This window comes from Muntiacus reevesi, chromosome 4 (assembly GCF_963930625.1).
Source record: "Muntiacus reevesi chromosome 4, mMunRee1.1, whole genome shotgun sequence".
NCBI lineage: Eukaryota > Metazoa > Chordata > Mammalia > Artiodactyla > Cervidae > Muntiacus > Muntiacus reevesi.
Genome location: NC_089252.1, coordinates 66,047,577 through 66,062,368, shown reverse-complemented (window position 1 = coordinate 66,062,368; position 14,792 = coordinate 66,047,577). Strand labels below are relative to the sequence as shown.

Below are 14,792 nucleotides of genomic sequence, written 5' to 3'. Positions count from 1 at the left end.
AATAAAGGATAGAAATGGTATGGACCTAACAGAAGCAGAAGATATTAAGGACACATGGCAAGAATACACAGAAGAATTATACAAAAAAGATCTTCATGATCCAGATAATCATGATGGTGTGATCTCTCACCTAGAGTCAGACATTCTGGAATGTGAAGTCAAGTGGTCCTTAGGAAGCATAACTATGAACAAAGCTAGTGGAGGTGATGGAATTCCAGTTGAGCGATTTCAAATCCTAAAAGATGATGCTTCAAAGTGCTGCACTCAATATGCCAGCAAATTTCGAAAATTCAGCAGTGGCCACGGGACTGGAAAAGGTCAGTTTTCATTCCAATCCTAAAGAAAGGCAACGCCAAAGAATGCTCAAACTACCACACAATTGCACTCATCTCACATGCTAGCAAAGTAATGCTCAAATTTCTCCAAGCCAGGCCTCAACAGTATGTGAACCAGGAACTTCCAGATGTTCAAGCTGGATTTAGAAAAGGCAGAGAAACTAGAGTTCAAATTGTCAACATCCTTTGGATCATCAAAAAAGCAAAAAGAATCCCAAATAGGGAAAGGAGTATGTCAAGGCTGTATACTGTCACCCTGCTTTTTTAACTTATATGCAGAGTACATCATGAGAAACGCTGGGCTGGATGAACCACAAGATGGAATCAAGATTGCTGGGAGAAATATCACTAACCTCAGATATGCAGATGACAGCACTCTTATGGCAGAAGAACTAAAGAACCTCTTGATGAAAGTGAAAGAGGAGAGTGAAAAAGATGACTTAAAACTCAACATTCATAAAACTAAGATCATGGCATCTGGTCTCATCACTTCATGACAAACAGATGGGGAAATAGTGTCAGACTTTATATTTTGGGGGGCTCCAAAATCACTGCAGATGGTGACTGCAGCCATGAAATCAAAAGATGCTTGCTCCTTGGATGAAAAGTTATGACCAGTTTAGACAGCATATTAAAAAGCAGAGACATCATTTTGCCAACTAAGGTCCATCTAGTCAAAGCTATGGTTTTCTCCAGTAGTTCTGTATAGATGTGAGAGTTGGATTATAAATAAAGTTTAGCACCAAAGAACTGATGCTTCTGAACTCTGGTGTTAGAGAAGACTCTTGAAAATTCCTTGGAGTGCAAGGAGATCCAACCAGTCCATCCAAAAGGAAATCAGTCCTGAATATTTATTGGAAGGACTGATGCTGAAGCGGAAACTGTAATACTTTGGTCACCTGATGGGAAGAGCTGACTCACTGGAAAAGACCCTGATGCTGGGTAAGATTGAACGCAGGTGGAGAAGAGGACGACAGAGGTTGAGATGGTTGGATAGCATCACCGACTCAATGGACTTGAGTTTGGGTAAACTCTGGGAGTTGGTGATGGACAGGGAAGCCTGCGTGTTGTAGTCCATGGGGTTGCAAAGAGTTGGACACAACTGAGGGAATGAACTGAACAAACACTTCCTAAGTTTGCACCATTGAGTTCGACTACCTTTTGGATGTGTGACTAGCAGAATAACTCATCCAATAAGATATCCTACTGTGACAATATCTTTCTTAACACGGAGATGGCACAGAGGTGGTTGGTGAGAGACATGAAAAGGACAGGACAGGTTTTCTCTGAAATATCCTGAGATTCCAAAGTGGGTAAGTAAAGTGTGAAAACAGAATAAGGATGACTAGTAAAATTTTAACCTAGAATTTTTAACCTAGTCAGAATTAACTGACTTCCACAACTGGGGTTTTTCCCTCAAACTCTCTGGTGATGAAAACGCTAATCTTTGGGAGTATGTGTCTGTTAGTTTCAGCCATCCATACATCATTTGCTTATGCCCTTTAATTAGGCTTGGGTAGGGGCCTTTTTGTTATTATATCAAAGGGCAGGCCTGCTCAATAAAATGCGGTAGGTTTTTTATTGGGCCACATGAGGTAACAAAAAAGACAGAACAGCAGAATCAAGGGAGAGAGGTCAATTATCACCAAGAGATATCTTCTTATCCTTAGGAAAACATTTTTAGAGTTTAAAAAAGTATTGAGCTAATGCAAAACTATTTTTTTTTTTATTAACTCATCTCATAAAAGCACTCTTAAAAAACTCAACAGATATCCTCTAGTATAAGTGATGGTGAAAAAACACCAAGAAACTTAGATAAAATTAAATTTTTTCTCATATCTACAGCATCCCTAAGGGTTAAAAATATTACTAACAGATGGAAACTTTGAATGCATTGGTAAAAACAAAAAAAAAAATCAATCATTAAAATGGTACGTGTTACCTGAAATGTTTTAATAAACAAAAAGGAGTTGCCCATGAAGAACAGAAATATGACTTACATATCAAACTACCAGTGAATTCCAAACAGATATTATAACAAAAACAAAATACAACATTTACTAAACTGGTATATGCTAAATATTTTAGAATGTTGCCCAGTATTGACAGAGATATTAACAATAAAGAAGACAAAAGAATATTTAAATAACATGAGGGCACATAACTTATCTGCACTTACCCAGTGTCCCACAATGAGTAAAACCTGCCACTCCATGGTGCAATGTAACCTTGGAAGGAAAAATGCAAAGTAAATTTATTGACCGTTTCATTGTTTTTATTGGTTTTATGTTTACTGATTATTTGGACTAATTTTAAGCTAATGTTAAAAGAACTGCCTTAAAAAAAAAATAGGTTACACTGTATTTCACACAGCTGGTCATCAGATAAAATAAAGTTAGTAGTAGTAGTGATAGTCACTCAGTCATGTCCCAACTCTTTGTGATCCTACGGATCCTTTGTGATCCTCTGTCCATGGAATTCTCCAGGCAAGAATACTGGAGTGGGTTGCCATTCCCTTCTCCAGGGGGAGCTTTCTGACTCAGGGATTGAACCCGGGTCTTCTGCATTGCTGGCAGGTTCTTCACTGTCTGGGCCTTAGGGATCAAATTAAAAAGATACCCATGGACATTACATTTCCAAAGAAATACAACAAGCTGACTGATAACACTGCAGATAGCTTTCTGATTCTTTTAAACCTCTAATTGACTAACAAAATAAAGATATTAAGATAGCACTGGATAATTTTGAAAAGTGAGAGGTGTCCAGTACGCCAAATTTAGATCAATTACAAAGTTGATTTTAAACATTTGTGCCTTTTATTCCTGTCAATTAATTCTTCATGATTTTATGAGCTAAACTGGTTCATTAGTTTGACATACCTTCAGAAAGAATTTGATTTGTTTCTAGAGACTGGTAAAGTCAGGAAAAGAAAGTAACTTAGAATTCAGAAGCTGACTGAAAACTGATCTGGTTGGCTGTTTAGAAGCAGGAGACAGAGTATATACACACTAGGGAGGGTAAACCTATGCCATTAACACCAGAAACTTTGAATTTTACACATCTTGGGTCTAATCATCTATCAAGAGAAGGATGCTTGAATGTGGATTTAGCAGAACCTGAAGCAACAAAGATATTGTTTTAAAAAAAAGAAATTTGTAGTGCTGTACACATTTTAGAACCTTTGACTCATTATTTTCATACTGTTTATAAGAAAATAATAGCTGACCTACTAGGATAAATGGAACATGTATAAAATTTGCAAAAGAATTTACCTTTTGCAATGGCCTAGAGACAAGGTTCACATCCCACAGGTGATGACACCTACCTGTATAAGTCAAATAGATGACACTAAGGAACACAGCACCTGCGGCTAGTGACACACCCAAAAAGAACAGGGTTTGGAACTCTTGTTTTGTTAACCGGTCTCTCAGATACTGCAAGAAAGCATAAGCTTGCAGCAATGCAAAGACACCTAATTAAAGAGAAGGTTCATATAAGTAATCAACGAAGCATTTTTCCAAGAACATTGAGAAACAATTTATTTGGAAGACTATTAGAATACCCTGCACAATTCAGTGATCTGACATTTCCTTTGTCAAATGACAGGTAACCAATTAATACATCCCCAAAATTCTGTTACATATTTTTTTCCCTAATATATGAACAGAGAAGCCTGGAGTGTTGCAGTCCGTGGGGACATGACTTAGCGACTGAACAACAATATATGGTTACTGTTCATAGCTGGGGTGGGGGGGTGTGGTTCAAGATTCTCACTGAAAATCTGATGATAAAAGCTATGGACCATCATCATCTCAGAAAGTTAAAAATACCGATATTTATAAAATGTTACAAACAAAATGACTACCCACGGATTTTCTATGGGTCACGGACCTTGTGTGGAAATCTCTGATAAAGTTTTATTCATCGATCTCTCATTATATCTTGTTATCTGTGACCCAGATTAACGATGGCAAAATGCTCTGCTTTAGGGAGAATTATGTGACTTCATAATCAATATAAAAGCCCTTAATTCTAGTTAGTAGGCATGGATAAAATATTTTAGTGAGATGTAAAGAACATAAAAATGAAATGTTCCATTCCACCTAAATTTGGTAAAATGACAACTCAGTAGTATAGTAACTCAGTATACAGATACATTACTATTTAATATTTGTTTATACAAAGCAAATGTTATTTAGTGTTGGCAAAAAAAGGATGCTTTAACCTTCTCAAAACAGCCACACTTGGGAAGACAGGCACTTTCAGAAGCCCAATATCAGAAAGTCTCAATAAATTCTGTCATACTTTACAGTGGTGATATTCATATTTTACAGTGGTGACGTTTTAGAACTAATACAATGAAAATTAGAAACAACAACAAAACCCCAAAAGAACCCTCCATTCCACTGAAGATCAGTCAGTCATACATTCATGGATTCTTATAGAAGAAAGAACATAAACATTTTTCCTACCTGCAGCTGCCATGTGTTCACTTGTTCTGATTGGCTGGAATCCCACAAAAGGTATCTGCATGGATAATATCAGGCCCACAATATAGAAAGTGCTATATGCTATAAAGACAAAATAGGAAACAAGGACAATTCACTATTGCCATTAAGTACTTCAAACATAAATATATACACGATTCATATATTTTTTTAACTGAAAAAGTTTTAACTGCACTTAATAGAATTTTGAAGTGACTATTCTATCTGATACATATTTGATGATTAATCAATCATACATTATAAAACATACAATTATTTTCTGCCATTTTAAAAAAGTATTATTTTAAGGAGACTGGTGCTGTTTTCTTCTTCTGAAAATGGAATCAAATTTTTTCAATCTATCATTAACAATTGTTGACATGACCCAAGAAGCATGTAAACACCATTCCTATTAGCATTAACACAAAGTATGCATGACCAAACGAAAGCTTATCATCATCCTATATGAGTAGCTTGCAGTCTCAAAAGCTTTTAAGTACTTCACAACCTTTTCATAATCTTTTCGTACAGTACGTTACCAGTTTAAACAAACTTTATGTCCATCTACTAGGTTTTCTATGATTAAAGAACAAAAGAACTAAGTACACAGAAGCCAAGTCATAAAACAGACTAGTTACAAATTTATTAGGATCTAATAAAGGAAACATATTTGCTTTCTGCACTGAATATACTATGTAGTACTCGTGGTTTATATCAACCTAAGTGTACAGGCAAATTGGGGAGTGGTACAGCTTGTATAAAGGATTTGTTTTTGCATTAAGGTATTCACAGATCACTACAGCAAAGTATTTGGAATAGTCGTAATTAAAAATTACTTTGAAAAAAGTTAAAATTCTTCTGAAATAACTAAATGTGAAAAATATTCCATTTATAAAGCTTATTATACACATCACCTCGTAAAGGATAGTCAATATTTAGTGCTTGGCAAACAAAGTACTCTACTAGGAAAAAAGACTGCAAGAGAATGGTTCAGCAGACGCATCTGTATGCTACACACTGTACAGCACACACACACTTCCCTTCACCCAGCTCAGCTGAGAGAGAACGCTTACTCACTTGGGTTTCTCTTAACAGTGAGCAAGCGTTCTTTCTCAGCTGAGCTGGGTGAAGAGAAGTGTATGTGTGCTGTACAGTATCTGATCACGGATGACTGCAGTATTAGGAAAAGGCTAAGAAGCTTAAGTGAATGTAATAGGAAGGACCAATGTATAAAGCTTCTGATGAATTCAAGCTAACAGAGAGCTGGCTGTCGAGAGGATCCCGAGGAACAAACTCATCCAACAATGTACTTTCCAGACACATTAGTGTTGGACTAGATATGTGAACGCAAATGCAATAAAAGTAAGTATGAACAAGAAATTCTATGTCACATATATTTGAACTGCCAACCATTTTGGTTGATGGTGTTTAAATACCAGTATGTTTCTCTTACAAATCAGTCTGTGTAGATGCCCAAGGAGTCAAGGAGGCAGAATTAGGAAAAAAAATGGGAACATGGTCATTTTGCGACCTTAAAGAACTGTTGTTGTTATTCAGTCACTAAGTCCTGTCCAACTCTTTGTGACTCCATGGACTACAATGCGCCAGGCTTCCCTGTTCTTCACTATCTCCTGAAGTTTGCTAAAATTCATGTCCATTGAGTTGGTGAAGCTATTCAACCATCTCTCCCTCTGCTGCCCTCTTCTCCTTTTGCCTTCAATATTTCCCAGCATCAGGGTCTTTTCCAATGAGTTGGCTCTTCACAACAAGTGGCAAAATTACTGAAGCTTCAGCTTCAATATCCGTCCCTCCAATGAATATTCAGGATTGATTTTCTTTTAGGATTGACTGTTTGCTCTCCTTGCAGTCCAAGGGACTTCCAAGAGTCTTCTCCAACACCAAAACTCGAAAGCATCAATTCTTCGGTGCTCAGCTTTCTTTATGGTCCAACTCTCAAATCCACACGTGACTAATGGAAAAACCACAGCTTTGACTAGACAGACTTTTGTCAGCAAAGTGGTATCTCTGCTTTTTAATACACTGTTTAGGTCTGTCATAGCTTTCCTTCCAAAGAACAAGTGTCTTTCCTTTCATGGCTGCAGTCACTATCCACAGTGATTTTGAAGCCCAAGAAAATCTGTTACTGTTTCCACTTTTCCAGGTATATTCAAAAAGAGACTAAACCTGCTAATACTCTCATTTCAGTGGTTTGATGCAGCTACACAGGCATTCACTGCCATTAGGTAAAGAAAACTCTTTATAAAGAAGTGGTACACTAGAGTTCAAGTTAATAAAAAAAGTGATGGAGATGGGTTCAAGAAAAAGAAACTCAATCTCAAGAAACATAAAAAAGGCCAGGTGGCCACATTACTTTGTAAATATGAGTTAAGTGTCAAACAAATCTCAACTAATAGAAACAGACAAGTTCTCAACAATATTTTACCTATAAATATTCCTCTATCCAAGCTAATCTCATTTATACCTGCTTATGTGTACTGATGATTCAAAGCTAATAAACATGATGTATGCAATAATCCGACGATAACCATTTTCTTTTAAGAGAACTTGGTTCATGTCTTCCCTATGTTTATCTTTTTTGGATCAGTGATGCTGAGATGTTTACAAAGAGGGATGTATGTTCTTCTACTTCATAGTACTCTTTAACACACAAATATTTCCATTGTTAAAGGCCCCAAATGGATTCAACAGTGCTGAAATTCAAGACTCAATACCCAATCCTAACTGCAGTCACAACCTTCCCCAGGAATATTCTACTAGGTCAGCATGGAATGTTCTGTCAGCACAAATGAGGTAATTCTTTCTAACTCCCACTGCCCAAAGAAAGAGGAGGGAATCTGCCACAAAGACCCTTTGTCTCCCCCACAGGTAGGTTACCTAGGCCTGAAAGGCTTTTTTGGTTACAGATTCCTTGTCTTGCCTATAAAAATCTTTCCTTTATTGTGGTTCTTTGGAGTTCCTTTCTACTTGGCTACATTAGTGATGCTGTCCAACTTATGAATCATTAATAAAGCCAATTAGATACTTAAAATTCACTCAGTTGAATTTTGTTTAAAGAAAAAAACAACTCAAGTTCATCTTGCTTAATACTGCCCTTCTTCTTGAACCTGTAAAATTAGACATACATCACCATACCTCATTTTAAATCCCATTTACAAACCCATGTTTTAAAACACAGAAAATAAGAATTAGAAATACATATTAAGAAACAGTGAAACTGGAAGAAATAGTGAAGTAACCCTCAATTCTTAAACATAAACCATTCTCCAGTGCAAAATGAAAACATGTTTTTCCTCGAGTCTTTGTACTATATGTTTAAAAATTATCTCTTTAATTCATTCAAATACTAAGTTATGGTCTATTTGTGGTCAAGACATTCTAAAAATACAATCCGACCTTCTAAGAATCAGATATCCAGTTTGGAAAATCAAAGACGTACACAAATTACCACAATACAATGGAGCAAGTACATGTGACATTGGTGGAAAAAAACCCTGGCTCTGTAAGAACTTAAAGGAGGGCGAGAGCTCTGCTTCTTGACCTGGACATTGAAGAGGCACATAATACCACCTGAACCATTCTCTGACATTCTCAGAACCCTCAACAGCACACTCACAGAGCAATCATTCTCCACCAGTTCTTCTGGTGGAGACTCTGAAACTTAATCAAACTATGGTCTACATCTTCACAACCTTCTATCCATCTATCTCAACCTACTTTCTTTTTACCCTTTAAACCAGAAGAATAAAGCTCTCTTTCCATCAAAGTAGTGAGTTCTAAGAAAACAAACAAGACCAAGAGTGTGGTAAATCATTACATCATGACAATGTTACCACACTGCCATCCTGTGGAAGTATAGTTACTGGCAATTTACTCCTGCAGATAAAACTTCCAATGTGTTAGAATTCCCCTCCAATTATCATTAGGAAGATATATACAAAGTCTGTTAGCTTATTTTTAAGCAAAGAAAATCTCTTTGATTTGGGACAAATAGTAATCTTCTAAAACAGAATCTAAACATCTTTTCACCCCAAGGGTATTGGGTGGGACTAGACTGATACAGAAAAGAACCAAACCACTGTTCTTGGCTTAAGGTGCACAAATGAGCTGGTCTAAGGCACCAAAAGGCCTGATTCGAGTACCAGAGAAATGCCCAGTTTTAATACAAGCTCTTGCTGTTCCCCAAAGTAACCTTTAAGTACTTTCTTTCTCCCTGACAAAGCATTACAACTTAAGTTGACAGCACCCTTCATGTTTTTAAAGTACTACTGTACATCCCTTTATGTAAATAAAGTTAGAAAAGGTTTTGTGAATATTATATTCCAGTTAACTCTAATCTACCATGAAATCACCTTAGCATTTGCTCTATCTCCTGGGTGATATTTAATAGAAAGGGCTGGCAAGACACTCCTTTCTCATTTCTTGTCTCTCAACCACAACAGCACTAACCAAAAGAAATAGAAAATACTTTAAAACTCAACCAGTTTTGCTTTATTATTAATAAATATGATTAAAGGCTTGTAAGACTGTTGAAATCTGATTAATATATTTTACTGCTTTATTACTATGAATGCTGATAAATAAAGGGAGTGAAAGATGGGAAGAAACATACATGATATTATAGCTTATAAGATCCTCCTCCCCCCCGCAAAAAAAGACAAACAAAAACCCTCCACGGATTCTTCTTGACCAGCAGACAGAAATATAATGACTAACTTAACAGACACACAAGAGAAAAAATAATTTTTCTTTCTCAAGGATGTGGTTCATTATAAACTGTATTGAATGACTCTTTTAAACTACTATTTTATAAGCTCTATGTGTAAAAGTAGGAAGAAGTCACTTGTGCAAAACATTTGAATGGAGACACAATGACAATTTTTAAAAATAGAAAATATACCTAGTACTGATACTTAAAATGAAGCCAAGCATAGGACAGCAGAAAGAACAACGAAGAAATATAATTTAGAAGTGTAAAATGATGCTCCTTGGTAACTTCTAGAGCTAAATAGAAACAAGGAGGGTAGGGAAGTTAGACTTTGCTAATCTAACTTTACTTCCTTTAGCTCTTCTTCCTCTTCCTGATTCAGGGGCATTTCACAAAGGTCTATCCCTCAATCGTCTCCCTAACTCTGTTCTCCTGACCATTACATTTTTAGGGCACTAAATTTTAAAAATTAAACGAAGAAACTCTCAGTTCTTCCCCATAACCACTTAATTTAAAAATGTTTTTTCCTTACACCGTTCCAAAACAAAAAGCTCGGAGTTATTGTTTAACTCATCATCTTCTTTTCTGGATTCCAATGCTGGCTTATAGTGTTTTCAGGGTAATGAGATATACATCAACATATTTCCACAATAAGATATTTATTTATATAGTGGGCAACACAGTTACAGTGATTTTTTGCATTACAGCGTATGGAGCCAAACTATCTACATTTAGGCTTCAGCTCCATTACTAGCTACATGATCCTGAGCAAATTATGTCTTCTCTTGTTTAAAGGACCTATCCTCAAGGTGAGGTTATAAACAGTAAAGGAGGAGTTCAATACATGCAAAGAACAGTTCATGGTGTATAAGAACCACCTGATATAATACATATGTACTATTTCAGTGGTGATTGTTACCAAGTACGCTGAAGTGGGTATAAACCTAATTGGCAGATTATAATTTTTTTAACTGATATAATACATACTAAAAAAAAACCCACCCCTTTAAAATGTACCAATGAGTAGTTATTACAGTCACAAAGTTGTGTGACTATCACCACTATTTGATTCTAGAACACTTCTCCCCCAAGAAGAAACCCTGTATCTATAAGCTGTCACTCTAGTCCCCAGACCCTTGGCAACCTCGAAACGAACTTTCTGTCTCTAACCTGCTTGCTGTCTTTATGGATTTGCCATCTCTGGACATTTTATACAGAAAGAATCTTACAATATATGGCTTTTTGTGTCTGGTTTATTTTACTTAGCACAGTGTTTTCAAGGTTCACGATGTAGCACATATCACCTTTATTCCTTTTCACTGCCGAACAACATTCCACTGTATGGATACACCACACTTTATCCATTCATCAGTTGATGGACATTGGGTTGTCTTCAGTTTTTGGCTATTATGAATAACAAATGCTGCTATGAACATTACAAGTTTCTGTGTAAGTATATAATTTTCAATTCTCTTGGGTATATACCAAGGAGTGGATCTGTGGGTCACAGTAACTTTATCATTAAGTTTTTGATAAACTGCCAAACTACTATGTTTTTTAATCAAGTAAACAACTTTATTATTTTTGTTAATGTTTTCCAATATTGTTATAAAAGAATTGTATTACTTTGTTATAAAGACACTGGTTTCAGATGACAACTTCTCTGTGATTAATACAACCTATAAAAGTTCTGTCTCTATCATAGACAGTGAGTTCTAAGATTCAAGACACCATCTATTACTAAGCATCTTATTCTAAAGATGTGTTCTAAAACCTGCAGAGCAAATTAAAATGTTGCAGAGAAAACACTCAGTCTAAACTATGGTCTGAATGTTTATAAACCCAATGCCCGAGGAAAGGGTATTAGGAGGCAGCCTTTGGGAAGTGATTAAGTAATGAGGCCACCAGGGAACAAGTACCCTTTTAAAAGAGGCCCTGGAGAGCTGGCTCATTCCTTCTACCATGTGGGGACAAAGAAGGTATCAAGCTAAGAAACAGGAAAAGAGCCCTCAGAAGAATGTGAGCATTCTGGTGCCTTGATTTCAGACTTCCTAGCTTCCAAATTAAGAAATTTCTCTTGTTTATAAACTATCCAGTCGGTGGCATTTTTGTTATAGCAGCTTGAATGGACGAAGACAGTGTGCTGCATATTATTCAGAAAGGGTTTTCAAAAGCTTATTAAACTGTTAAGGATGCTCAGTCTCTTTCAGGGAGTAAGGTGAACTAGAATAGTGTGTATATGTGTGTATATATAGTGTAATAGTGTGTATATATCATTTCCCCAAATTAAAAAAAACACTGAAAAATATTAAATCAAGACTTATTTCTGCAAAAACTAAACAAATTCATTAAGGAAAAGTTGATGATAACACACTTTGGTAAAAATGCCTAACCCTCCTTATTAATACAAAAAAGCAAAACACTATAAAATTAGCTTTATTACTCATGGGTAATACCAACCAAACAGAAATGTCTGACAATGAAAGAATGTATACGAAACACCTCTTAGAAGTTGACAGATATCAGAAGTCAAATCACTTACCTATGTAGACTCTTTTGCTGTATCTCTGCATCAGTAACAACACAAATACATGCAGTGGAATAAGGTTGATAATAAACACATAACCACCCCAAGCAGAGACCTATGAGTAAAGAAATGCTAAGTTAAATAATTTACATATTTGCTTCTTAAAGCAGATAAATTCTGCCATAAAAGTCTAAACACAGTAAACACTAGGATTTTCAGCAATTTTGAGATGCTTCAAAATAAACTATTTTGTCTATTACATACAAATAACCTACTTTTAAAAAATTTTTTATTGATAATTAAAACAACACAATCCCATAAATTCAATACACTTTTCTATATCCACTAGCTGCTGCTGCTAAGTCACTTCAGTCATGTCCGACTCTGTGAGACCCCATAGACGGCAGCCCACTAGGCTCCCCCATCCCTGGGATTCTCCAGGCAAGAACACAGGAGTGGGTTGCCACTTCCTTCTCCACTATATCCACTAGGGGAATGGTCAAATTAAATTAAGCTTACTAAGAACACTGAGAACAGTCTGTGAATTGGCAATAAAAAGACTGTCACAGAGACAGAGACTTTAGAATACATAAACTTTTAAAAGCAAAAAACCCTTTGCTCGCCCCCATTTTTTATGGTAAGTACATTGCAAGAGACTTCACAGAGAGTAAGAACAACAGATGTTAACATCAGTCAACACCTCAACTAAAAGGAATACTCAGATGATCTGTATATGCTTTGTGATCCTCAAGATAAAAGGTGGTACCTTGGGTATAAATTTCTTCCTACTAATGGATACAAACCAGGATCCCAGTTTAATGTTTAGCCTGTATCACAAAGCTAAAAAATTCTATTTATCAGACAATTGAGTAGTTCTGGTCTAAATTAATAAAGATCCTAAAGATTATGCTTATTCCAAAACAACAGAATTTATTATTTTTTTAAGAACATTCAATAACAATAAGGTCTGTCAAGATCAAAGTTCTTACATGTGCTCTAATAATGAAAAGCTTGATAGAACCATTTGAATCAACAGTCACCTTAGGAGACTATATGTTAACATACATTATAACAATGCTATCTATCCCTGTCTAAAATATTTCAGAACCACTTACATAAGAAATTGCTTTTTGTTTACAATTCACACAACAACATCAGTTTACTGCTTCAGTCATGTGCTATTTTTTCACCAAAGACAACATTCCTCTGGTTGAGCTTCAGTTCTACCTGAAGGACTTCTGGTTATTTCTAAAATTTAAGTCTAAACTTAAAAGAGAGTAAGTTTGCTATTACTGAGTACAACGTGCCTAGGACACATTAATTAGGCACATAATATGTCCTAACCTTTAACCACTTTAAAAGGGGCATGGATAATTTGGAAACACAAATTCCATGACATTTGTTTAACAACCAAAAAAAAAAATTACCTAAGATTATCATTAATTTTCAGCATAAGAAAACTATATAGGCTGTGGTGTGAAAAGAAAGGCAGGAGATTAAAGAGGTGATGCTGAATTCCAATCTTAAGCAACCTGTCGAAAAAATTATACAGGTAGTTCACAGGTTAACCCAGATGATGTGACAATTATTTACAAAAAGTTGTACATCTGAAAGAAAAGTTTTTGTTTTCACTTGCTGCAAATATTATGTTTGAGAGGTTGAGTATTAGTCTTCCATCACCCATAAAGTAGAAGTCCATACAAGACCCTGAAGACAGGAGTAGGGAAGAAAGAGGTAGTAAGCAAAGAGAATGCATTAAATAAAAAGGAAGTGGAGAACTGCCCTAGCTGAGAAGAGAAGGCACTGGTCTAGTTGCCAAAGACTTAGACCTCATGTATTCAGTTTCAAGTATGAAATCTTACCATATAGAAATACGACAAGCAGCAGCACATCGTCCAAAAAACTGACCCAGTTTTTACAGATTTTACCTAAAAAACAAACAAGCAACTGATATATAAAAATGTTTGTAAATGTCCCTGTTGATTGAAAAAAGGTTAAGTGTTTAGTAAACTTGTATTATAAAAAGTGAAAGCTATTCTTTAAAAAGGGTAATAAGATTACACAGATACTTAGATCCACTTACTAACACTGGACAGTAGTCAAGACATTTTAGGAGTAGCTTCCATTTTTTTTTTTTTTTAGTTATGTAGTTTTTAGTAAAAAGAATATCAAAAGGAACAATGTATGTATATTTTTCCATTTGTTCTATTTTCTATCTTAAAATGATTAATATAAACAAATTAAGATTTTGAACTAAAGAATAAATTTGTTTAGTAACTCTAAATTTTTATATGGCAGGTTTGCTTAGACCTAACACCTTAATCTGTGGTTTTTCTTCATCTGAATGTGATCATCTATATATCATAGTATTAATTATGAACATTCACTTTTGAAAACTAATTCAGCTAGAAATTTTAAGACACCACAATCAACATCTTCATTAAGTCTATATTCTTAAATTTCTAGAAGACCTAATGTCAGTAAAATTCTCAATACTCTCAAGTGGAAAGACAACGTTCTGTAAACAAAGGTTTAAAAAGTTGACAAATGTCTATGGCCTAAAAAGAAACTAATCAAAGAGTTTATATGTTCGTCTGAAAGAGCAAAATACATCAGCACCTTCAGAAACAGAATTCAAAATTTTAAAAGCATAAGCTCTGATACTTATGCCAAGAGCAATGCGTCATCTTTAAGATGAATCAAGTGAGTGTCCTAAA

General features: G+C 35.5%; 1 protein-coding gene across 1 annotated transcript in view; it reads right to left on the bottom strand.

Moving 5' to 3' along the window:
• The window catches only part of STT3B (STT3 oligosaccharyltransferase complex catalytic subunit B), a 100,189-nt gene that overhangs the window by 18,736 nt on the left and 66,661 nt on the right, over positions 1 to 14,792 (bottom strand). The window contains exons 4-8 of the mRNA XM_065932924.1: positions 13,938 to 14,003; positions 12,091 to 12,190; positions 4,808 to 4,906; positions 3,661 to 3,807; positions 2,515 to 2,563 (exon numbers count right to left, since the gene is read on the bottom strand). Coding sequence (XP_065788996.1) covers positions 2,515 to 2,563; positions 3,661 to 3,807; positions 4,808 to 4,906; positions 12,091 to 12,190; positions 13,938 to 14,003 — 461 coding nt within the window. The remainder of the gene's footprint in view (positions 1 to 2,514; positions 2,564 to 3,660; positions 3,808 to 4,807; positions 4,907 to 12,090; positions 12,191 to 13,937; positions 14,004 to 14,792) is intronic.